Below are 26,018 nucleotides of genomic sequence, written 5' to 3' on the forward strand. Positions count from 1 at the left end.
CAGCTGGTCGGTGGCTGGTCTGGGATCAGTTTATGGAGAAACGGAATGAAATGTTCAGATCCAGTCAGCTGTGTGTTTGACTGAGATTGAAGACTGACGGCTGAATTTTGTGTGTTTGTGTCCTCAGGTGGCTGCAGATTTTCACCAACATGGAAAGGTATGACAGTCAGCTGAGTGAGCTCTGGAGGGATTCCAGTAAAGAGTGTTAATGATTGAGCTGCATCCTGACAGCAGCTCCAGCAGGCTGCTAGTTTGGACTCTGATTTATGACTGGGTGTTGTTGCTGCTTCAACTTCCAGCTCTGCTGGTTGGTGTCAAGCTGCAATTACTGAGTTGCTGGTTTTTCTCTCTGTCTACCAGGATGCATCAGAACCCAGGACCAAGACCAGGACCAGAACTCAGTCTTGTCTCCATGAAGGATCCTTGCTCAAAGGGCGCTGCCATGTTCTTTGACAGACGACTACGTTCTCCTGAGGAGGAGTAAGATACTGTAGTTGATCCTCACAAGGAAACACAACATGAACACAAAGGCATTGCTGATTTTTCTGCATTTACTGAGCTGCTGGTTTTCCTCTCTGTCGACCAGGATCCATCAAAACCTAGAACCAGGACCAGAACCAAGACCAGGACCAGGACCCAGCTGTGTGTCTATGAAGAGTGATGGATCAAAGGACAACGTCATCGGGTCTAAAAGACGACAACATTCTGCTGGAAAGAAGTAAGTTACTGTAGTTCATCCTCACAAAGACACAACATGAACACAAAGACACACAACATTGATTTGAGACGGTCCTCTCCAGCTCCTTAATGTAGTGTGGTCCATGGCGAGTCAGTGGAACTGTTACCTCAATATAAGTATCTGGGTTCTGTAATGAACTGCACAGTAAGCTAGTGGTTAGCACTTTCGCCTTGTAGCGAGAAGATCCCTGGTTCAAATCCTGGCCTGGGCCTGGGATCTTTCTGCATGGCGTTTGCATGCTCTCCCTGTGCATGCATGGGTTTTCTCCGGGCACTCCGGCTTCCTCCCACAGTCCAAAATATGCTGAGGTTTGACTTTAACTTTGACTTTATAGACTTTATTAATCTCACAAAGGAGAAATTTAACATTACAGGGCTCTTAGAAAATAAAAACAGAGGAGTGCAAAAGTCACGAAAGTGCAAGAACAAGATAATAAATATTGCACATAATAACAACTACACAGTAGTGTTATACAGTCTGATGGCAGTGGGGATGAAGGACCTGCGGTAGCGCTCCTTCTTGCACTGAGGGTGTCTGAGTCTTGTGCTAAAGGAGCTGCTCAGCTCCACTACAGTCCGGTGCAGTGGGTGGGAGCTGTTGTCCATGATGGATGAGAGCTTTGTCAACATCCTCCTCTCACCCACATCCATCACAGAGTCCAGTGGGCAGCCCAGGACAGAGCTGGCCCTCTTGGTCAGCTTGTTCAGTCTCTTCATGTCCCGCTCTGTGCTGCCCGGGGCCCAGCAGACGACAGCGTAGAGGAAAGCAGAGGCTACCACAGTGTCATAGAAAGTCCTTAGTAGAGGTCTGCACACTCCGAAGGACCTCAGCCTCCTCAGAAGGTGGAGGCGACTCTGGCCCTTCTTGTACAGAGCATCAGTGTTGTGGGACCAGTCCAGTTTATTGTTGAGGTGAACACCCAGGTACTTGAAACTGTCCACTGTTTCAATGTCCTGCCCCTAGATGTTCACTGGTGGATGTGGGAGTGTCCTTCTCCTGAAGTCGACCACCATCTCCTTTGTCTTACTGGTGTTGAGGCACAGGTGGTTTCGCTCACACCAGTCCACAAAGTCCATGATGACCGACCGATACTCCAGCTCATTCCCCTCAGACACACGGCCCACAATGGCGGAGTCATCGGAGAACTTCTGGAGATGGCAGCTGTCCGTGTTGTAGGTGAAGTCCGAGGTGTAGATGGTGAAGAGGAAGGGCGAGAGGACGGTGCCCTGGGGCGCCCCCGTGCTGCAGACTACCACCTCTGACTTGCAGCCGCGCAGCCGCTAATTGGTTAATTGGTTACTCTAAATTGCCCGTAGGTGTGAATGTGAGTGTGATTGTTTGTCTGTACATGTAGCCCTGTGACAGACTGGTGACCTGTCCAGGGTGTCCCCTGCCTTCGCCCGAGTCAGCTGGGATAGGCTCCAGCACTCGCCGTGACCCTAGTGAGGATAAAGCAGTGTATAGAGAATGGATGGATTGGTTCTATAATTGACAAACCTAAGCAGCAATTATTTTGTCTGAGAAAGCTCACCAAGTTTCAGGTTGATAAGATCCTGATGAAGCTCTTCTACTGTTCCTTCATCCAGTCAATTATCTTGTTTCCTGTCATATGCTGGTCTGGTAACCTTGGCAACAAGGACAAGAACTCCCTTAGGAGGACAGTAAAAAATAGCTGGGGTGTGTTTTAACAGTCTTGATGACATTTTTTATACACAACTTAAACTAAAAGCAGAGTCTGTTCTTGTGGATGCTACTCATCCTCTTAACCAGGAGTATAAGTTGCTCCCCTCTGGCCTTCGTCTGGCAGTACACCAAGCCACAAAAAACAGGTACAAGTTCTGTTTTGTGTTTGCCTCTATCTGATTTATAAACACAGAGGAAGTAATAAACTGTGGGGTTATTTTTTGCTGCAGTACTTTATCACCTCCTGCGATGCACTTTATCCTGTCTTTACTTGACTTTATTCTGGCTTGCTGCTGCCGACTGTTGGCACTGAATTGTACTTGACTACATGAATGACCAAGATTGCTGCTCATATCCATGTCCATGGCAATCCTATGTTGTGTGTAATATTTATTGTCTTCATTTTTTTTAGTATTTATGGCTTTTACTGTGATTTTCTTGTTTGATGTAGTTTTAAATTTTTTTTATTGTTTGTTTACTGGAATGCTTTTGTAAACTGCTGCTGTTGCAAAAAAATGTAGCCTAGCCGCGCTAGACCCATGTTCTGAAGGCCCAAGGGTCTAGGACCGCTCGACAGGGAGGGAGGCGGGCTAAAAGGTTGTCTTTCAAATCACTCTGCAGCAATTGGGTAGGTATACAACCAATCAGCGCAACGAATAGGCTGACGTAGTTCCTAGAGCGCAGGCGGATTGTGGCTAAGTCCCATTAGCTTCCCAACCAGCGGAGCCAACTGGTACATTAAGATTTGCCATATCCCGTCGGCATAAGTCCAAATGCGTCTTTCTTCTCAATGAAACACTTCAGTGCCGTCCTTTGTTTATCTTTCAATTTGAATTTTAGTTTCAAATCTTTAAGGGCTGTGGCCAAAGCCGAGTCGAAAGATAACGGTTTATTGTGCGCCGGTTGTTTCTGTCAGAATCGTCGCGCCTCTGTCGTCACTTAGTTACGCCCGCCTTCTGACTCTACACTTCATGGTGATTGGTCCGGCCAGTTTTAGGAGAATCCAGCCTCGAGCCTTATGGAGGGTAACTAGACCCACCCTGGCAGAGAATTAAATTCGTTGCCGTGGGTTGTCTAGCGCGGCTAGGCTAAAAACAATGCCCTTCAAGGGGCAAATAATAAAGTTGAGTTAAACACAAAGACACACAGCATGAACACAAAAAGATTGCTTTTTTTTTTTTTGCACTTGATGAGCTGCTGGTTTTCTTCGGTCTGCCAGGATCCATCAAAACTCAGAACCAGGACCAGAACCCAGCTGTGTGTCTATGAAGAGTGATGATTCAATGGGTGATGTCATCAACTTTAAAAGACGACAACGTTCAGCTGGAATGAAGTAAGATACTGTAGTTCATCCTCACAAAGACACACAACATGAACACAAAGACAGCATTACAGTTTTTTTCAGTTGCTAACAGGCATTGGTCGAAACTGAAGTCACGTGCTCAAAACTCTTAAAACAGTCTGATTTCCATCATGCATCTCAGCTACGTATTGATAACAGAGTTGTGACACGTTCATTTCTTTCCAAAGGTACTTTGTACAGTTGCGTCATCCTTACTTTATGCTTCTCAAGGACTCTGGCAATTGTATTGCTGACGGTGTTTACATTGGCAATGGTTGCATTATCTCTCAGCAATCTGTCCCGAATTACCCTCAGCTTTATGGCATTGTTTGTAATGACCATATCAATGACAGCTGTTTCCTGGACAGCCATGAAAATTCAACCTCTTCCTCCTGTAGGTGGCAACCTATGCATCCTACAGCTGATGTAAAAACAGAAGACTTTTTTTGTAAAATCTGGTACAATACAGTAATTGTGTGATGCATATCTTACCTGCTGTTTTACTGGAAAATTCTCATAATTGATGCAACAGTGGAACCCTGCAAGTTTGGCTGCACCCTTGAACCAGCCTCTCTAAAAGAGAGTCCATGATTTACCACATGGTGAATCACTGTGGCCCTAATTTCATCAACTGTTTTGAACAAAGTGTGTTAGTATGAGAAAAATGTGCTGTAAAAGTCGAGTGTTTTGCAGGTAGTGAACCAGTGACTTAGAAAAGAGTTGATGAATTTTGCTGACTGTGGTCACTGAATGTATTTTGTGTGAAAGCAATGGAAAGTGATGCACAGTTTGGTCCACATGGATTGCTGTTTTGCAGACTGTTAAGAATTTTCAACATGTGGCTGACCAATGTGTGTTAGCAATCGAAAAAAATATTAACACAGAGATACACAGCATTAGTACAACATGAACACAATGACACGACATGAAGGCAAAGACACACAGCACGAACACAAAGAGATTGCTCATTTTTTCTGCACTTACTGAGCTGCTGGTTTTCCTCTCTGTCCACCAGGATTCATCAGAACCTAGGACCAGGACCAGAACCCAGCTGTGTGTCTATGAAGAGTGATGATTCAATGGGTGACATCATCAACTTTAAAAGACGACAACGTTCTGCTGGAAAGAAGTAAGATACTGTAGTTCATCCTCACAAAGACACACAACATGAACACAAAGATGCAAAACATGAATACAAAGATACACGGCATGAACACAGCACAAACACAAAGACACATAACATGAACACAAAGAGATTGCTCATTTTTTCTGCACTTATTGAGCTGCTGGTTTTCCTCTCTGTCTACCAGGATTCATCAGAAACCAGGACCAGGACCAGGATCAGGACCCAGCTGTGTGTCTATGAAGAGTGATGATTCAATGGGTGACGTCATCAACTTTAGAAGACGACAACATTCTGCTGGAAAGAAGTAAGATACTGTAGTTTATTCTCACAAAAACGCACAACATGAACACAGAGACATAACATGAACATATGAACACAGAGACATAACATGAACACAGCACAAACAAAGGCACACAACAGGAACACAAAGAGATTTCTCCTTTTTTCTGCACCTACTGAGCTGCTGGTTTTCCTCTTTGTCCACCAGGATCCATCAAAACCTAGAAATAGAACCCAGCTGTGTGTCTATGAAGAGTGACGATTCAATGGGTGACGTCATCAACTTTAAAAGACGACAACGTTCTGCTGAAAAGAAGTAAGATACTGTAGTTCATCCTCACAAAGACACACAACATGAACGCAAAGATACACAACATGAACAAAGGGGACACAACATGACCACAGACAGACATAACATGAGCACAGCACAAACATAAAGACACACAACATGAACATAAAGAGATTGCTAAATTTTTCTGCACCTACTGAGCTGCTGGTTTTCCTCTCTGTCTGCCAGGATCCATCAGAAACCAGGACCAGGGGCCTCATTTATAAAACATTGCGTAGGATCCATACTAAAGTTTGCGTACGCCGAAAATCCGAAATGGGCGTATGCCCTTTGCCCCTGATTTATAAAACTGTGTGTAAGCACAGCTGCATGCAATTTCTTGATAAATCACACACCAGCTGGAAGACTGCACAGGTGGATCCACCTCACATTCCGCCCACAACACACCCACATTTTACCATGAATGGTCAATGCAAAGTAACTCATGAATGTATCTGTATATAAATAAGCTGCTGATCCACGGCATTTCACGCAGCGCCGGCCGGCAGTCTTTTCACTGCTGTGCGTCAAGATGAATGAATCATGTGTTGACCCAGGCCACCCTGCCACTAAATTTGTTATGATCATGTCCGATGTAAAAAATAATTTGTAAACTGATTGAATGTACATTTTTTCGGTTCACATAGACAAATTCATTTTCACTCGGGGGTTGTGGTGTGAAGCATGTGTGCCTGCATGCCTGTACAGGGCTGATTAATGGTTGGACGCTCATCCCATTCGGCCGCATATGGATAAATAAACAAAATTCTTTACTTTTTTTTGCCTTTTTACTGTGATAGTTGCAGTGAAGAGTGACAGAAAATGGGGAGAAGAGTAGGGGGAAGACATGCATAAAAGGGCCGCGGGCAGGAATCGAAGCCGGGCCACTGCGTCGGAGACCACCATTATTTAATAAAGATCACCGCACCGGTCCCATGTGGACCGGCCCTTCGGTCAAACGACCGAATGAAATAACGTTCAATCCGCCCCTGTTGATATATGAACATAGTTCTGCAAATACAGTCGTCGGCCGAATGACGCACTATATGAACATCTACAACAATGAGGGTTTATGATTATCCGGCTCTACAAATCTAACATGTGATGACAATAAAGGTTTGAGATCAATTTGGTTTCAATTCACCACTTCACCCTCCGGCACTGCCGTTCCCTCTGTCTCCAAAAATGTGCGTAAGCAAGCATCAAAGTTGGCGCACCGGTGCGTACATTCTCACGCCAGGTTTGTTTTAGAAATCACAACGAACACAGCGTACGCCACTTTCTACGCAAAGTTTGTGATTTACGCCCTGTTTTGTGCGTAAGCAAGCATCAAGAATCAAGGTTGGCGCACCGGTGCGCACATTCTCACGCCAAGTTTGTTTTTATAAATCACAACCTTTGCGTAGAGAGTGGCATATGCCACTTTCTAGCTCTGTTTTGTGTGTACGCAAGCTTTATAAATGAGGCCCCAGGACTGTTGTTTGTCAGTGACTCTGTGTTGTTTTGTTCTGTTTTTTGAGGACAGGTTTCTCTTAAGAATGAGACCCCGTGTCTCAATGAGATTACCTGTATAGATAAAAAAAAAATATCCCCTTGAAATTCTAATGCTTCTTTCTGAATTATCTGTATCCAGCTGCTATGACCAGTGAATTTCCCCAGTGAGGCATCAGTCAAGTTCATGTTATGTTATGTTATGTTATGTTATGTTATGTTATGTTATGTTATGTTATGTTATGTTATGTTATGTTATGTTATGTTATGTTATGGTCTTGTCTTGTCTTGTCTTGTCTTGTCTTGTCTTGTCTTGTCTTACTGCACGATCTAGCAGCTAAACTTGTGTTGCAGTTTGATTCTAAGTGCAGTAGTTTGCTGCCTGGAGGTTGCTGTTGTTGTCTCCTTTGACAAAGAAAATTTTAACACACTGATAGTGGAAGGAGGGAGAATGCCAACTGAGATAATGGTCCAATAGCAGGCTGATAACCATAGCCTTTCCTCATGGTTAGATTGCTGTAATTTTCTATACCTGAGTATTGGCCAATCCCCACTGTCTGGTCTGCAGCTGGTACAGAATTCAGCTGCATAGTTTCAGCTGGCACCAAAACAATCAAAAGGTTTAAACCTCTCCTCTCGTGCCCACAGTGGTCACTGGTTAAATACAGAATTGATTTTAAGATGGTTTAAGCTTTGGTGCAGCCTTCCTCTTTCAGTCTAATATTATTTTCATGAAAAACCTTAATGCTCATGTTTTTTTTTGTTGTTGTTGTTGTTGTTTTTTTGCTCTTAATGGTCCTAAGATTTCAGATTTATTCTAAAGATTGGTCTGAGAAGTTGCTATTCTGTTCTGCCTGCTATAGTATTTTATACCACTTTATTTTGTTTTTGTCATTGAATGTACTAGTTTTATATTGTCTATACATTTATATTGTCTATTATATTTTATATTGTCTGTCTGCACATAATTGATTTCTGCCTATCTATCAGCATGTACATCACTTTGGTCAACTCAGGTTATTTTTAAATGCACGATAGAAATATATTTGTTTTGATGTCATTTGTCTGTGTGGACAGACGTACTGAGATCTAACTGTTGATGTTGATCCACAGAGTGGAGCAGCAGAACTCAGAGGTTCCCAGAGCTCAGTCTGACCAGCAGCATCACCTGGACTCCATATTCATGGTGAGTTCATGGACAACAAGTTGTCTCCATCTGTTGTGTTCAGGTGTCTCCATGCTGCTCTTTGTAGACCAGTGGACTGTCAGTGTGTCCAACATGGATCTGATGTTTGGCTCCATGATTTGGCTCTGATGGACTCATTGCCACATTTCTCTATTCCAGCTGCTGGAGGACAACATGGTAACTTTTGTAAAGAAGGAGCTGAAGAAGATGCAGAAGGTTGTGAGTCCGGATTACCCACAATGCTCAGAGAGTCAGAGGGAGGATGAGGAGGAGTTGGAGGGTGATGGTGAAGATCAGAGGAGCAGCAGAGAGATGTTTCAGCAGATCACAGTGTTGTTCCTGAGGAGGATAAAGCAGGAGAAGCTGGCTGACTGTCTGCAGAGCAGTAAGAGGATTTGTGTAAAGACTGAAGCTGATGATCAGCAGAACATTTACTAAAGTCTCAGAATATCTTCACAAAGTCAGTGACAAACTGTCACCTTCACTTTATTGGTACTTTGGTGTTTTAATATCCAGGTTACTTCGACTTCACTGTTTCTTTCTTGTGTTTTCATTCAGAACTTGCTGCTGCAGTTTGTAGACGTAAACTTAAATGTGACCTGAAGAAGAAGTTCCAGAGAGTGTTTGAAGGCATCGCTAAAGCAGGACAGCCGACCCTCCTGAATGAGATCTACACAGAGCTGTACATCACAGAGGGAGGGACTGCAGAGGTCAATGATGAACATGAGGTCAGACAGATTGAAGTAGCATCCAGGAAAGCAGACAGAGCAGAAACAAGAATCAGACCAGAAGACATTTTTAAAGGCTCACCTGGAAGAGATGGACCAATCAGAACAGTGATGACACAGGGAGTGGCTGGCATCGGGAAAACAGTGTTAACACAGAAGTTGACTCTGGACTGGGCAGAAGACAAAAGCAACCAGGACATCCACTTCATGTTTCCATTGACTTTCAGAGAGCTGAATGTGGTGAAAGAGAGAAAGTTCAGTTTGGTGGAACTCATTCATCACTTCTTCAGTGAAACCAAAGCAGCAGGAATCTGTAGGTTTGAAGACTTCGAGGTTGTGTTGATCTTTGATGGTCTGGATGAGTGTCGCCTTCCTCTGGACTTCCACAACAATGAGATCCTGACTGATGTTACACAGTCCACCTCAGTGGATGTGCTGCTGACAAACCTGATCAGGGGGAATCTGCTTCCCTCTGCTCACCTCTGGATAACCACACGACCTGCAGCAGCTAATCAGATCCCTCCTGACTGTGTGGACATGGTGACAGAGGTCAGAGGGTTCAATGACCCACAGAAGGAGGAGTACTTCAGGAAGAGATCCAGAGATGAGGAGCAGGCCAGCAGCATCATCTCCCACATGAAGACATCACGAAGCCTCCACATCATGTGCCACATCCCAGTGTTCTGCTGGATCACTGCTACAGTTCTGGAGGAGCTGCTGAGAAGCAGAGAGGGAGGAGATCTGCCCAGAACCCTGACTGAGATGTTCATCCACTATCTGGTGGTTCAGACCAAAATCAAGAATGTCAAGTATGATGGAGGAACTGAGATAGATCCACACTGGAGTCCAGACAGCAGGAGGATGATTGAGTCTCTGGGAAAACTGGCTTTTGAGCAGCTGCAGAAAGGAAACCCGATCTTCTATGAGTCCGACCTGGCAGAGTGTGGCATCGATTTGGAAGCAGCCTCAGTGTACTCAGGAGTGTTCACGCAGATCTTTAAAGAGGAGAGAGGGCTGTACCAGGACAAGGTGTTCTGCTTCGTCCATCTGAGCGTTCAGGAGTTTCTGGCTGCAGTCTACATGTTCCACTGTTACAGCAACAGGAAGGAGAAGGTTCTGGAGGACTTCTTTAGAGAAGAGTGGAATGGTCTTTATATTGCTGCTGCTGTTGCTGCTGCTTCTGATGATGATGCTGATCATGATGATGATGATAACACAGACATCTCATCTCTGGATGTGTTCCTGAAGAGAGTGATGGAGAAATCCCTCAGAAGTAAAAATGGTCACCTAGACCTGGTTGTTCGCTTTCTTCATGGCCTCTGTCTGGAGTCCAACCAGAGACTGTTAGGAGGCCTGCTGGGTCAGACAGAGAACCATCCAGAAATGATCCAGAGAGTCATCAACAACTTGAAGGAGATGGAGAGTGATGAAATATCTCCAGACAGAAGCATCAACATCTTCCACTGTCTGATGGAGATGAAGGATCTCTCAGTTCATCAGGAGATCGAGGAGTTCCTGCAGTCAGAGAACAGATCAAAGAAGAGACTTTCTGAGATCCACTGCTCAGCTCTGGCCTACATGCTGCAGATGTCAGAGAAGGTTCTGGATGAGTTGGACCTGGATAAGTACAACACGTCAAAGGAGGGAAGACGGAGACTGATTCCAGCTGTGAGGAACTGCAGAAAGTTTCGGTGAGTCCAGATGTAATGACCATGATCAGTCAGTGTAGATCAGTAGTTGAGTTCTTCACATGTTCTCACTAGAACAGGGGTCGGCAACCTGCGGCTCCGGAGCCACATGCGGCTCTTTCAGCCCTCTGTTGTTTATTTATTTATTTATTTGGAATAACCCCTTGAGGTGTGTCACCTCGTTTTCGAGGGGGTCCAGTTAGGCAACAGTACAACAATATTACAACACAATACAATATAACACACAAGCACATTCACACACAAACACAAATACAAAGGATATTCAACCAAACTACCATAATACAGTCTTTATCTGCAGTGACTCAGAAATGGACAAGGTGGGAAAATAACATGAGGAGGTGATAAAATAAAAAGATTCCTCAACCACAAGAGCATTCAACCTAAGATAAGAAGACAAAGCACGTTTGAATAGAGTTAGATTAGGGAGGGATCTAATGTTAGCAGGAAGATTGTTCCAATCAGCAGGAGCTTTGAACTTGAAGGCCTTTTTACCAATAGCCTTCTTAACATGAGGAACAGAGAAGAAGAGCTGAGAGGTATGTCTTACTTGGTGTGAAGACGAAAAACGAGACAAGTACTGTTTCAGATATGGTGGATAGTTTAAGTTGTAACATTTATATATGAATACAAGCCAGTGCATATGTCTTCTCATATCAGGGGAGATGAGGTTGAGGTTATGATACAATGTACAGTGGTGTGTATGGAACGCACAGCCAAGAACAAACCTACAAGTTCTATTGAAAGCAATGTTTAACAGGGATACATCAGATTTGGAGGCAATTAGATAGACAACATCACAGTAGTCAAATAATAATAATAATAATGATAATGCATTTTATTTATATAGCGCTTTTTAAAAACTCAAAGACACTTTACAGAGATAGTTAAACATAATCAGAGACACAGAGATGTGGAGATGTGGGAGATGTGAGAGTGGTCGATGGGGATAGAGATGCTGGTGGTGGAGCTGGTGAGGGATTTTGGGCCAATAATAATGAGATCAGATTTGGCACTGTTGAGTTTTAGAAAATTTTGGTCGAACCAGGATTTTATTTCATGGAGGCAGGAGGTGACAGTGGCCAGAGTGGAGGGGGTGATGGAGAAGGTGGAGATGTATATCTGGATGTCATCGGCGTAGCAGTGATATTGAAGTCCATGATGTCTGATGATGTTACCCAAGGGGAGAAGGTAGAGGGAGAAGAGGAGGGGGCCAAGCACCGAACCCTGGGGAACACCATACAGGAGTGGGGCGGTAGAGGAGGAGCAATGATTGATGTGGATGAATTGATGACGTTCTGAAAGGTAGGATTTGATCCAGGATAGTGCCATTCCAGTGATATTGAGATCTGAGGACAAGCGGGTGAGGAGGATGGAGTGATTTATGGAGTCGAAAGCTGCTGACAGGTCGAGGAGGATGAGGATTGTGAGTTGGCCAGAGTCAGAGGAGAGCAGAAGGTCATTTGTGATTTTTAATAGGGCGGTCTCAGTGAGGAAATAGAAGTTGCAAAGCAAGTTTCTTCCTTATGTTGAACGTAAAACAGTGACGAGAACGATAGAGGGTACTCAGACCAAAGTTAACTTTGTTTAATATGTGATCAATGTGAGATTTGAATGAAAGATCAGAATCAAGGCATACGCCTAAGTATTTAAAACTGTCAACTGTTTGCAAATGTGTCCCATCAGTACATGAAATAGTTAAGGGGCTGAGTGTGGATTTTAGCTTATGTCGAGTGCCAAATATCATAGTGTAGGATTTGGACTTGTTCAGAAGTAATTTATTATAAAGTAACCAATCTTGCAGAAGACTGAAGTCAGACTGCAGTGAGGTTTGAATTTGTAATAGATTTGGTTTTGAAATATAAATAACTGTATCATCAGCATATAAATGAACATGACAATTCTTAAAAATTGAGGGCAGACTGTTAATATAAATGGTGAAAAGCAGGGGTCCAAGTGTTGAGCCTTGAGGCACTCCACTTTGCTGGATCAACAGATCAGAGTTTTTCCCATTCACTGTAACACATTGTTTTCTATTATGTAAATATGAGTTAAACCAGAGCAATACATTTCTCGAAAGTCCAATAGCAGAGAGTTTGTCCAAAAGTAGATAACGATCAACAATATCAAAAGCCTTGGGAAGATCAACAAAAATGGCACCAGTGAGCGCCCCTCTATCCGCTGCAGAGAGTACATCATTTGTAAATTTAAGTAGAGCCGTGGCTGTAGAATGGTTAGATCTGAAACCAGATTGAAGGGGTGTAAGAATGCTGTTACTACTAAGATAGGAGGATAGTTGGTTAAAAATTATTTTCTCAAATATTTTGGCTACCGAGCATAGCATTGAAATAGGCCTATAGTTGTTGCAGTTCAGCTGATCACCACTTTTAAAAACTGGGATGATTTTAGAGTATTTCCAGATAAGTGGAAGTTCACTGGTGACGAGAGACAGGTTGAACAAGTCGGCCAGTGGATAAATGATAATATCGGCAGCAAGTTTGAGAAATCGAATTTCAACCCCATCAAGTCTAGGACCACAACCCACTTTGGATTCACAAACAACTTACCTCACATCCGTTCGTAATATTTTTCGAAAAGAGAAGGAGCTAACACAAGGTGGGGTATTAACAGGAAAAAAAGTGGTTGACTGATGGTCAGAGTGAAGCAAAGAACAGACAGAAGAGAAATGATTAATAAAGACCTGGGAAATAGATAAAGGATCTTGCAAAATATTGCCATCAACCTTTATTTGAGTCAAGGAATGTTTTTTCGATATGTTAGTAATTGTTTTGATTTTCCTCCAAAATTCTTTAGGATTTTTAAAATCACCAGTCAGACTTTCTTTATAGTAATTGGCTTTAGCATTGGAGGTTTTGGTTTTGCTTAAGTTTCTCAACTTCCTGTATGTTTCCCAGTCAGCAGCATCTCTCGTCCGTCGGTATATCGCCCAGGCTTTATCCCTTTCCCTAAAGAGGGTGATGAGTTCAGAGCTAATCCATGGGAGATGTCGACCCTTAACCTTAATAGTTTTCCAAGGTGCATGTTTGTCTACCACCTTTATAAATTCAGACAGGAAAAAATCCCACGCATCTTGAACATAAGGTATTAACTGAAACCTGTCCCAATTAATGGCAATTAAATCATTTATAAATAAATCAAGATTAAGTTTTTTATACTATCTGATATTAATCAATTTAGGGGGCAGTTTGGGAAGAATGATTTTCCAAACACAATAAACAATAGAATGGTCACTGAGACAGTCAGACATAACACCATATTTGGTAAATCTGCTGGGATGTGAAACCAGAATCCAGTCAAGAAGAGATTGAGAATGAGATGTAATGTGAGTAGGCTCACTAATTAGCTGAGTAAGATTTAAATCACTTAATAATTATTTTTCTTTGGTACATGATTTATCAAGCCAGTTCATATTGAAGTCACCCAAAATAATTAATTTGTTTTTCTGAGAAATAGAATTTATAGTGGTGATTATATTGTTAATAGAAACAACAGGGGATGAGGGTGGCCTATATATACTTCCAATAATCAGCTGTTTGTTCTCATGAAGTGTAACTTTAACAAAAATGCATTCAAAAAGATCAGCCTCTACAGTGGGATAAAGATTTTCAGATGTGAGATCTGTTGAAACAAAAATGGCAACACCGCCACCCCTGGAAACTCTGTCAGATCTGTATAAATTGTAATTTGACAAAGCTATTTCGTGATTTGAGATGTGACTACCTAACCAGGTCTCAGAAAGTGTGATGATATGTGGCTTATGCATTTCAACCCATACACGAAGCAGGTCAATTTTTGACACCAGACTCCTGATATTAAGGTGAATAGTTTTTAATCCTTTACCCTCGGTCATAGGGGAAATAGTTAGTTAATTGAGTACATAACGTTAAAGTAAATACAGGACTGTATGGTAAGTTTGATTCAAAAGGCAAGCAAGAATTATCAAAACACACACACCAGAACACACAACAACAAACAAACACTCCCCACAAGAGGCCCATCATGTCCAGGGTCAAATACCCAGACATTCCCATGAGTGAACAGTCAAATAAAGAAAAAAAAATAGAAAAGAAAGAAAAAACAAAAAAAAGAAGAAGAGAAGGAAACCAGGTTCCATTCGCATCTCCAGTCTGCACTCAGTTGAGCATACAGTGTGTAGCATTAATGACAATAGCCTAGTTCACAAACAACCCGGGTCACATGAGGCGGTGGAACAATTCACGTCCACACATCAATGACGTCAGTCAACAGTCAGGAAGTAAACAAAGGCAAAGCATGGAAAACTAATGTGACATACCGGCTGGTGAGTTAGGTTCAGACATGAAAGTCGCCTCTGCACGTTTGTGACAGGTGAATTGTTGTAGCTTGCCATCCACAATGACGCACAGTGTGGCAGGAAATTTCATAAAGTATTTCATCCTACCACGGAGGTTGCGTTTTACTGGGTCAAACAGACGCCGTTTGTTCATCACCTCGGCACTGAAATCAGGGTAGATTGAGATAGCCGAGCCGTGGAATATAAGCTGACCTTTCTCCCTGGCGATACGAAAAATGGTCTTCTTGTCCTGGAAATCAAGAAGTTTAATCAGGATACTCCTCGGCTTATCGGCGGGATCCAGTCGCTTCGGGAGAGTGGTGGGGGTACGGTGCGCCCTCTCAATCTTCAGCGGTGATGAAAAGTTCTCCTGTCCCAGGACTTGGTAAATCAGCTGGGTCATGAAGCCGACCATGTCAGTGGATTCAGCGAACTCAGGTATTCCGACGAAACGAAGGTTATTGCGGCGGCTACGGTTTTCCAGATCATCAACTTTTGCTTTCAGGTTAGTGTTGTCTGACTCAAGCTGTTTCATGCGGGACATAATATTCGATACATTGTCTTCATTGGTAGAGACGCGTTGCTCCAATAGTTCAACTTGATCAGACAGGGTAGACAATGAGATCTGGATAGCAGTCAGAGAGGTCTGAATTGGGTCAATCTTAGTGTCAAGATGAGACAGCATGTCGGTTTTCACCTGCTGAATAGCGTTCAACACCTATTGTAGGGTCATGTCGCCTTTTGTTCCAGCCATAGTAACTTGATTAAGCCAAAAATGTTCACCAGAAAGGTTACTGCTTTGTGGCTCAGCGTGGATAGGCAAGGAGGGCCAGTCAGGATCAAATTTGCTACTATTAGAGCAGCTTGCAGACTCGAGATTCAAACGCTCTCACTCACGATGCAGCCATCTGTAACGTGTCTGCAATATTGTGTTGTGGCTCCCTGTAACTTTGGAAAATAAATTGTTCTGCCTTTCAGGCACGTTTCAATGCATTTTAATATAGAGAGTTTTATTGTGAAATTACCACTCTTATTTTGACGTGTCACTCTACCGGATGGGCTGTGGTTTTCCCCTGGGACATGAGAGCGCAGAGTTGATGCAGAGTAGATGGAGAAGCAACGCCTGTAGTTATACATCGTTTTGTACTCAAGAATGGCAAGCCTGTATATTAAAGCTCCACTCCAAGAAAGACTCGTCTTTGAGTCAAAAGTACTCATGAGTACTAAGGTAAACTACTGATAACTATCTTGCTCAGTATCTAATCGTTGATAGGGTAATACACGTTACTCGCAAGAACACGTCCAGCATCCAGGCAGCAGGTCAGAGAGTCAGAGGAGTGTCGTCTTGGAAAATAGGGCAGCGACTTAGCAGAGAAAAGTTATTAGCTTAAGATAAATAGATTTTACAAGTTAAATAGACATTCGCAAAATATTGATTTCCAGCTAACATTACGCAACATATGAGGTCCAGGAGCAAAAATGACATTAACCAGGTAAAATAAATATTAGTGGTAGGACACAATTTAAAAAATGAATGTATCTAATTATAGGCTTTGTAATTAATCATTTACTAGACTTGGAAAGTGACATAGACCTGGACAATCATATTTTCTCTATTATCAGTGACACCTGTTGTTATTGTACAGATGAACAATACAACCAGAATGTAAAAATGGAGAACAGATGGTCAATAGTTAATTTCAATCGTTAAAGCCTGAATGCAAACTACAATAATATCAGAGAATATTTAAGTCAATTCACAAAACCATTCAAAATAATTATCAGAAACGTGGATTAATGCTGATCAAGGACTTTGAAATGGATGGATATGAATCTAACTGTATAAACAGAAAGAACAAGAGTGGAGGAGGAGTGGCCTTATATGTGGACAATGACCTGAATTACAAAGTAGTAGAAAATATGACAGCTGTTATTGTCAACTTATTAGAATGTATAACAGTTGAAATCTGTAAAGAAATAAAGAAGAATGTGATATGCTGTATATATAGAGCACCAGGCTCAAGTATGGAAGCATTTAAGGACTGGGTGGAAGAAATGTTTTCTAAAGCCAATCAAAAGTTTATTTTCATCTGTGGTGATTCTAACATTGATATGCTAAATCCAAATAAGCATAAAATAACTTAGGAATTTATCAAGACAATGTACAGTATGAGCTAATATCCTAAAATCACCAGATCCAGCAGAATCACATCCCACAGCATTACATTAATTGACAACATATTCACCAATGACATTGAAAACAATACAGCGAGCAGACTATTACTCAGCGACAACAGCGATCAATACCACTGATTACAGTGTAAGATAAATATAAAAATAAGTTAACTGAAATTAAAAGGACACGTAGAAAGGAATATTATTGTAAAATATTCAATAATAACAGAAACAATGTGAGAGGAATATGGGACATATTAAACAGTCTCACCAAAAATGATTCTGGACAACAAAGTTACCCTCAATACTTTATTGATAAGAAAATAGAGAAGGACAACATGGAAGAAGCTGTTAATAGTTTGAAAAAGTTTTTTTGTGAATGCTGGACCTAAACTGGAAGGAAATTCCTGATCCAAGGTCATCTGAGGATTGGAGTGATGATATTATAAATAGGAATCCCAGCTCAATGCAGGGGGGAAAAAAGAAAGAATAGGGGGTTGTAAATAAATGTAAATACAAATTGTCTGCTGACTGTAATGAAACAGACATGAGCATTGTAAGAATGGCTGTTGAGGGGATTTTAGAGCCCCTAATCTGGCTCTGAAATCAGATTAGTGGCTCGGAAATCATCAGAGCCACTAATCTCTGACCATGTCTGATGATTTATTAATTTGCTGAGTTAAGTCCAGGTGGAAACTTTTTTTGGGACAGGCAGTGTATAAAGTATCCTCTTTCATAACAATATGTTTTGTCATTTATGTCTCATTACAGGCTTTCTAGCTGTGGACTCTCAGAGAGTCACTATGAAGTCATAGCCTCAGCTCTGAAGTCCAACCCCTCCCATCTCATCGAACTGGACCTGAGTAGAAACTACCTGCAGGATTCAGGAGTGAAGCATCTTTCTGCTGGACTGCAGAATCCAAACTGTAATCTGGAGACTCTCAGGTCAGTTCACTGTTGATAGTTGATCAGTATATTCAGTTTAAATCCTTGACTGAAGTTTGAAGTTCTTGTTGGTAAATTTTGAGGATTTTCCTGAAAACATTGTGAAGATGTTTGAGATTGTTGAAGTGTGAATAAATCCTCTGATCAGCTGACTGCAGAGTTCCAAGATGGAGGACAGAATCCACACTCCTGCTGTGTGTGTGAATGTGAAGCTGATGTGAAAGTGATGTGAGGCTTCAGCAGCGTGACTTCCACAGATCCAGTCAGTATGTTTGTGTTTCCACAGTGTTTGTGTTGAGCTGCAGTGGAGCCTCAGGAAATCAAAGAGGAGTTTAGTTGTCAACAGTGTGGAAGTTGATTAGTGTGAGTCAGAAGCTGAAGTTTGTTTCTGGAGTTGTGTTAGGAAGAGAGCAGTGGACAGTCAGTGTGGACAGCAGGAATCAGAATCCCTCTGTAATGTACAGATGACATGTGACTGTTGTTGGAAGACACACTGGAAGATGTGAATGAGACAAATAAGGTGATGGAATAAGTGAAAGAATGAAGAGATTTGATGTTGATCCTTTGATGAGAGAGTGGACTGAGGTCAGCAGATGTTACTGATGGGTGGACATGAATAGGTGGATGAATGTTGAGCTGACATGTGGATGATGTGTGTAGAAGGCTGACATGATGATGATCCACAATAAGAGAAGGACAAAGTCACTGTGCTGGTTTTAGAGAAAAGCTGATTGATGAGGACAAAGAAATGTTGATCTGCACATTCAGAACCTGAACACATCTGATGGATCATTAATGATTTTATCTCCATCTTTTATTCTTTATTCAGATTGTCAAACTGCTGTTTGTCAAAGATCAGCTGTGATTCTGTGATCTCAGCTCTGAAGTCCAACCCCTCTCATCTGGAACGTCTGGACCTGAGTAAGAACTACAAGCTGAAGGATTCAGGAGTGAAACATCTGAGTGGTTTTCTGGAGAGTCCAGACTGCATCCTGAAGACTCTGAGGTCAGACATCATGTTTTGTTTGTGTGCTGAGATGAATGTGATGTAAAATTGTTGACAAGGGGGAAGGCATTTTAGATAATTTTGTCTTTTACATATTTGAGATGCTGAATGATTTAAAATTTCTCTTCAGAATTTATTTTCATACACTCTTTCAATTTCGACTCCATTTAGCATTAATTGAATTTCACAACTTGTCCTCACTCTACCAAAAAACATAAATTTTGTTTTATTTTCATGAAATGATAAATTATTAATTTCAAACCATTCCTTTAACCTCTTCAACTCATTTTCTACTCTTGTCAACAATTCTTTAATGTCTGGTACTGAACTAAATAAATTTGTATCATCCACAAATGTAATACATTTCAACTTAGTAAATACTGAGCTGATATCATTCAAAGAAAGTATAAATAACTGAGGTCCCAATGCGGAACCTTGTGGAACACCACAAGTTACTTTTCTAAGATGTGAAACAATATTATTAAACTTTACAAAATGAAACCTATTATTTAAATAACTTCTTATCCAGTTTAGTGGAACACTTCTTATACCATAACGCTCCAGTTTCTGCAAAAGTCAGGAATGATTAATTGAGTCAAACGCTTTATGTAAATCAACAGAAACTTGTTCACCGTATTGTATCTTATCAATAGCTGTAGATATATTTTCTACTAATTCCATCACTACTAAGGATGTTGGTCGGTTGCTCCTAAACCCATATTGATGGTCACTCAATAACTCATATTGCTCATAAAATTATCCAGTCTATTTCCAAACCATTTTTGGAGTATTTTTGAAAAGTGTGGTAGCAAATACACAGGTCTGTAATTTGATCTAATGTTTTCGTCACCATTTTTATAGATTGGGACCACCTTAGCCATTTTCATCTTATCAGGAAAAATACTTGTTTGGAAGGATTTATTCCATCTATGAGTAAATGGTTTGAGGACACAGTCCTTCAAGACATAGTCTTCCTTCATAAGTGACATATCAATAGTATTATCATGTGTAGATATTTATCTCTTAAACGTCCGGATCACTTCTAATACATCACTCTCACAAGCTCCACCAAGGAACATTGAATTGTTGCTGCTGAATGTAAACTCATAATTATGGTCTACATGGCTGATTTCACTACTAAATCTGGGCCGACATTAACAAAGAAATCATGAAACTCATTAGCAATTTCCTCAGCATTTTCAAGAATTATATGTCATTATTTCCGAAAATTGTTGGAGAATGATTTTTACTATGATTTCTAATCCTACTATTGAGCACTCTCCATGTATCTTCATGTTATTTTGGTGTTTTAGCAGCAGTGTAAACCATGGTTTTCCCTTCTTTTTTGGATTCTGTCTGTTCTTTCAATGGGAAATGGCGGTCAAAAAAATGTATTTAAGATTATTTGTGATTAGTATCATCTCCATAAAATTCCTGCCAATCATGATTTCTAAGGTCTGCCTTGAGTGCCATGATTGCCTCTGGAGATTTTTTTCTCACTAAATGGCTAGTCTGTGTATTTGTTCCTCCTTTGAACTTTTTCTTCATTTCTAAAGGCAAAAACAGACAAATGATCACTGACATCAGTCAGAAATAATCTACTATGTCCAGTTCCATATTGTCAATCAATGCTGCAGCATCTTTGGTTATTCTGCGTTATATGGGTGTCACGGCAACCATTGCAGACACGCAAGTCTGAGTGTCACAGGGGACTGGAGGGACTGTATGTGGTTTTAATGCTTCCTGTTGATGTTCCCAACACAGGCTCTAAAATTCTTAACACCAACAAAAAACAAATCACTGATGGTAGTAAATGAGATCTCACAATAAATGCACTTTTCTAGTCTTTATCTGTTACAACATAAGATGACAAATGAAGGTTGCATGTTTTGTCTCCTCAACTCACATCTTTTATTCTTTATTCAGACTGGAAGGCTGCTGTTTGTCAAAGATCAGCTGTGATTCTGTGATCTCAGCTCTGAAGTCCAACCCCTCTCATCTGGAACGTCTGGACCTGAGTAAGAACTACAAGCTGAAGGATTCAGGAGTGAAACATCTGAGTAGTTTTCTGGAGAGTCCAGACTGCATCCTGAAGACTCTGAGGTCAGACATCATGTTTTGTTTGTGTGCTGAGATGAATGTGATGTAAAATTGTTGACAAGGGGGAAGGCATTTTAGATAATTTTGTCTTTTACATATTTGAGATGCTGAATGATTTAAAATTTCTCTTCAGAATTTATTTTCATACACTCTTTCAATTTCGACTCCATTTAGCATTAATTGAATTTCACAACTTGTCCTCACTCTACCAAAAAACATAAATTTTGTTTTATTTTCATGAAATGATAAATTATTAATTTCAAACCATTCCTTTAACCTCTTCAACTCATTTTCTACTCTTGTCAACAATTCTTTAATGTCTGGTACTGAACTAAATAAATTTGTATCATCCACAAATGTAATACATTTCAACTTAGTAAATACTGAGCTGATATCATTCAAAGAAAGTATAAATAACTGAGGTCCCAATGCGGAACCTTGTGGAACACCACAAGTTACTTTTCTAAGATGTGAAACAATATTATTAAACTTTACAAAATGAAACCTATTATTTAAATAACTTCTTATCCAGTTTAGTGGAACACTTCTTATACCATAACGCTCCAGTTTCTGCAAAAGTCAGGAATGATTAATTGAGTCAAACGCTTTATGTAAATCAACAGAAACTTGTTCACCGTATTGTATCTTATCAATAGCTGTAGATATATTTTCTACTAATTCCATCACTACTAAGGATGTTGGTCGGTTGCTCCTAAACCCATATTGATGGTCACTCAATAACTCATATTGCTCATAAAATTATCCAGTCTATTTCCAAACCATTTTTGGAGTATTTTTGAAAAGTGTGGTAGCAAATACACAGGTCTGTAATTTGATCTAATGTTTTCGTCACCATTTTTATAGATTGGGACCACCTTAGCCATTTTCATCTTATCAGGAAAAATACTTGTTTGGAAGGATTTATTCCATCTATGAGTAAATGGTTTGAGGACACAGTCCTTCAAGACATAGTCTTCCTTCATAAGTGACATATCAATAGTATTATCATGTGTAGATATTTATCTCTTAAACGTCCGGATCACTTCTAATACATCACTCTCACAAGCTCCACCAAGGAACATTGAATTGTTGCTGCTGAATGTAAACTCATAATTATGGTCTACATGGCTGATTTCACTACTAAATCTGGGCCGACATTAACAAAGAAATCATGAAACTCATTAGCAATTTCCTCAGCATTTTCAAGAATTATATGTCATTATTTCCGAAAATTGTTGGAGAATGATTTTTACTATGATTTCTAATCCTACTATTGAGCACTCTCCATGTATCTTCATGTTATTTTGGTGTTTTAGCAGCAGTGTAAACCATGGTTTTCCCTTCTTTTTTGGATTCTGTCTGTTCTTTCAATGGGAAATGGCGGTCAAAAAAATGTATTTAAGATTATTTGTGATTAGTATCATCTCCATAAAATTCCTGCCAATCATGATTTCTAAGGTCTGCCTTGAGTGCCATGATTGCCTCTGGAGATTTTTTTCTCACTAAATGGCTAGTCTGTGTATTTGTTCCTCCTTTGAACTTTTTCTTCATTTCTAAAGGCAAAAACAGACAAATGATCACTGACATCAGTCAGAAATAATCTACTATGTCCAGTTCCATATTGTCAATCAATGCTGCAGCATCTTTGGTTATTCTGCGTTATATGGGTGTCACGGCAACCATTGCAGACACGCAAGTCTGAGTGTCACAGGGGACTGGAGGGACTGTATGTGGTTTTAATGCTTCCTGTTGATGTTCCCAACACAGGCTCTAAAATTCTTAACACCAACAAAAAACAAATCACTGATGGTAGTAAATGAGATCTCACAATAAATGCACTTTTCTAGTCTTTATCTGTTACAACATAAGATGACAAATGAAGGTTGCATGTTTTGTCTCCTCAACTCACATCTTTTATTCTTTATTCAGACTGGAAGGCTGCAGTTTGTCAGAGATCAGCTGTGATTCTCTCGTCTCAGCTCTGAAGTCCAACCCCTCCCATCTGGAACATCTGGACCTGAGCTGGAACAAAGACCTGAAGGATTCAGGAGTGAAACATCTGAGTAGTTTTCTGGAGAGTCCAGACTGCATCCTGAAGACTCTGAGGTCAGACATCCTGTTTTCAGTGATTCTCATCTTTGGGTGAATGTTTCACTTTTTTCTCATCAGATTTAATGACTGCTGTGAATCATCCAAAGAGTTTTTCTTTTTAAATGTAGTAGGGAGTCATAAAGTCTAGACTCAGTCCAGAGTCAAAGCTAAAGTGTCCTGAAAGTTCTCTGTGCTGAGCTGACAGAAGTCAGTGAGTAGAAGAACTCTGCTCACCTGTCAGCATCTGTTGTGTGTCACATCACTGCAACACTTTAAGTGGAAGCTCACCAGTGGCACAAACTCTCTCCATCCTTTCCAGCATCTGGAGCTGTGAGATGACTTAAGTAAAGACAGTGGCTTTATCTGCTGCTCAACCTTTAGATGGTTTTAAGCTTTCTGTCCTAGAAACAAATGTATTTGTCCTCTGTGGTCCAGCAGCTTCTCCTCTGGTAGAATAAATAAACAGATCTCATTCATGAAGCTGGATGTATGAAAAGAAGATTTGAAGGGGATTTAATGTTGACTTGATGCCTCGAAATCCAGATTTTTGCATCTCGGAACTCACGGTGAAACTCTGAATGATTTCAAGCAGGAACTTTGTCTCCTCAACTCACATCTTTTATTCTTTATTCAGATTGGAGGACTGCAGTTTGTCAGAGATCAGCTGTGATTCTCTGCTCTCAGCTCTGAAGTCCAACCCCTCCCATCTGGAACATCTGGACCTGAGCAGGAACAACCTGCAGGATTCATCAGTGAAACATCTGTTAGATCTTGTGAAGAGTCCAGACTGCATCCTGAAGACTCTGAGGTCAGTAGAAGGTTCTGTCAGTCTAACCACCAGACTAACCACAGTCAGTATCAAAGCAAAGATCCAGTGTCTCCTGTAAACCTGCAGCTTCTCAGTGAAGCTGTGAGAGCAGAATGGAGACAGAAACACAGAGACAGCAGTCAGCCAATCAGAGGAGCCACAAGCTTGTTTGTGGATGTGAAGCCAACTGTTGTTGTTGTGTTGATGCATTGAGGAAAAAAAGCTGATTCCAGCTGACATCCTTCCAGATGTGCAGAGACAGTGGTCCTCCTTCATCAAAGTGTCCATCAGATGTGAGCTCACTGTTTGTTGTCTCATATCAACAGTGATCAGCTGATCAGTGTGATGTTTGTCACAGCTCTGAGATGAGTGAGACTGAAGCCTGCAAACCAGCGCCTCTTATTTGACAGCAGCAGCATCATCACATGTAGGAACCATGAGGTGTTTGTACAGAGCAGAAGCTGTGCTCAGGTCCAGCACTCACATCTGGATGTGTGTCCTCGTGTGTGCTTTGATCCAGATGTGTTGACTGCCAGCCTCCGTGTTGGTTTGTCAGCTGATGTTTGAGGACCAGATGAGATGTTGATGGACACTCAGAGACTGTTGGTTTAAATGGAGCGGCAGTAAATCCATGAGTGAAGCGTTTGTGCAGTAATGAAGCTTGATGACTGTCAGCAGTTTGTTTGCACTGTGGACTGCAGTGAAATGTGCTGAGAAACAGACCTGATGCTGATCAAACTCGTCCATCTCCTCTGATCGTTCTTCTTCTCTCTGCAGATGGAAGTGATGCTGATCAGGACGGTGTTTGTGCTGAGAGGATGAAGTGTGTCCTGATGATCCAGAGGTTGAAGCAGCAGCAGCAGCTGGTGTGTAGAGACTGTGACTGGACCATGTTACTGGGAGGTGGACTAGGAACCAGTATGAAGTGTGTTGTTCCTGTATAGTTTAGTGTTGCAGCTCCACACTGTGAATGATGGAGAAGTTCAGTTAATGTTGACTTGATCCGTTGGAGGTTGATGTCAGGCTGCAGAGTGTGCAGGAAGTTTCAGGATGTTTCTGTCAGTGCAGGATTATATTTCAGTTGACTATCTATTTCCAGTTGCAGTCAAAGTTGTTGAGCTTCTCTACCTGCAACACATTGAGCTGATGAGAACAAAGTGTCCTGGTAACTTCTGGAATTAGATGAGAAATCTGTCATGAAAAATCCTTCAATCCTCAGAACCAAACTATATTTTGTGAACTGTCTCTAATTGTATGTCATTTTAGAAATATATCAAAGCCAAATTTTACTGTCTATTAAATAAAAAGAAATGTTTGTGAAGTGTGGATAAATTTGGTGTAAAATGTGCTTCAACAGTTCAATATTCTTCAGAGATGGAAACTCTAAGAGTATTTAAAGTTCCAGATTTTTTAAAGTTCTTTTACATGAGGTGTTTAGTTTCAGTCCATTTTTATAATTTTATCCTTATTTTTATACATTTTAAACACGTGAAAAATAAACAGTAAAATGTGTGAAAGTCCAGATAGTTTTTCCAGAGTAAATGCTTGTATTGCTTTGCTCTGGTCTCTCCAAGAAGAATCATTTTTAGCTGCTGTGGAGGCATCCTTTGAGTTCTAAACGCTTCTTTGACGTCATTTTAAAGTGATAGCGTGAGACCAAGATGCATCTCCTCCCCTCTGCTGGGAGGAACTAAGATACCAGGAACGGAACTGAGAATGTGCATTTAGTGAAAAGAGATAAGAGGCAGGTGTCACGGTAGAAAAACTGAGTGTGTAATTTCTACCTCCCAGGTTATGTCTCCCTGTTTAATGTTGAACAGTTTCTATCCATCTCCAGCTGCTTTTATCAGATCAAACAGTCACAACATGAAAACACACAACTTAATGTCTGCACTGAAAGCAAAGGTTTGTCTCTGTCAAACTCAGGGATGGATTGAATGTTATTTCATTCG

General features: G+C 41.0%; 1 protein-coding gene across 7 annotated transcripts; it reads left to right on the forward strand.

Moving 5' to 3' along the window:
- LOC127531406 (NACHT, LRR and PYD domains-containing protein 3-like) lies at nt 1-25,387 on the forward strand. Of its 7 annotated transcripts, XM_051940732.1 has the most exons (16): nt 2-157; nt 361-480; nt 587-718; nt 3,642-3,755; nt 4,780-4,893; nt 5,075-5,194; nt 5,378-5,485; nt 8,102-8,174; nt 8,334-8,559; nt 8,733-10,593; nt 17,888-18,061; nt 18,891-19,067; nt 20,994-21,170; nt 23,097-23,273; nt 23,893-24,066; nt 24,844-25,387. In XM_051940732.1, exons 1-16 carry the CDS (start codon nt 150-152, stop codon nt 24,851-24,853), a joined length of 3,765 nt encoding a protein of 1,254 aa, XP_051796692.1. In that variant the 5' UTR covers nt 2-149; the 3' UTR covers nt 24,854-25,387. The 7 variants fall into 7 exon arrangements, with proteins under 7 accessions (XP_051796693.1, XP_051796695.1, XP_051796696.1 ...); XM_051940733.1 differs by lacking the exon at nt 23,893-24,066 and having other exon boundaries at nt 1-157; XM_051940735.1 differs by lacking the exon at nt 23,097-23,273 and having other exon boundaries at nt 1-157.
- The last annotated feature ends 631 nt before the right edge of the window (nt 25,388-26,018 follow it).

The sequence above is a fragment of the Acanthochromis polyacanthus genome, chromosome 20, assembly GCF_021347895.1.
Source record: "Acanthochromis polyacanthus isolate Apoly-LR-REF ecotype Palm Island chromosome 20, KAUST_Apoly_ChrSc, whole genome shotgun sequence".
Taxonomy (NCBI): Eukaryota; Metazoa; Chordata; class Actinopteri; family Pomacentridae; genus Acanthochromis; species Acanthochromis polyacanthus.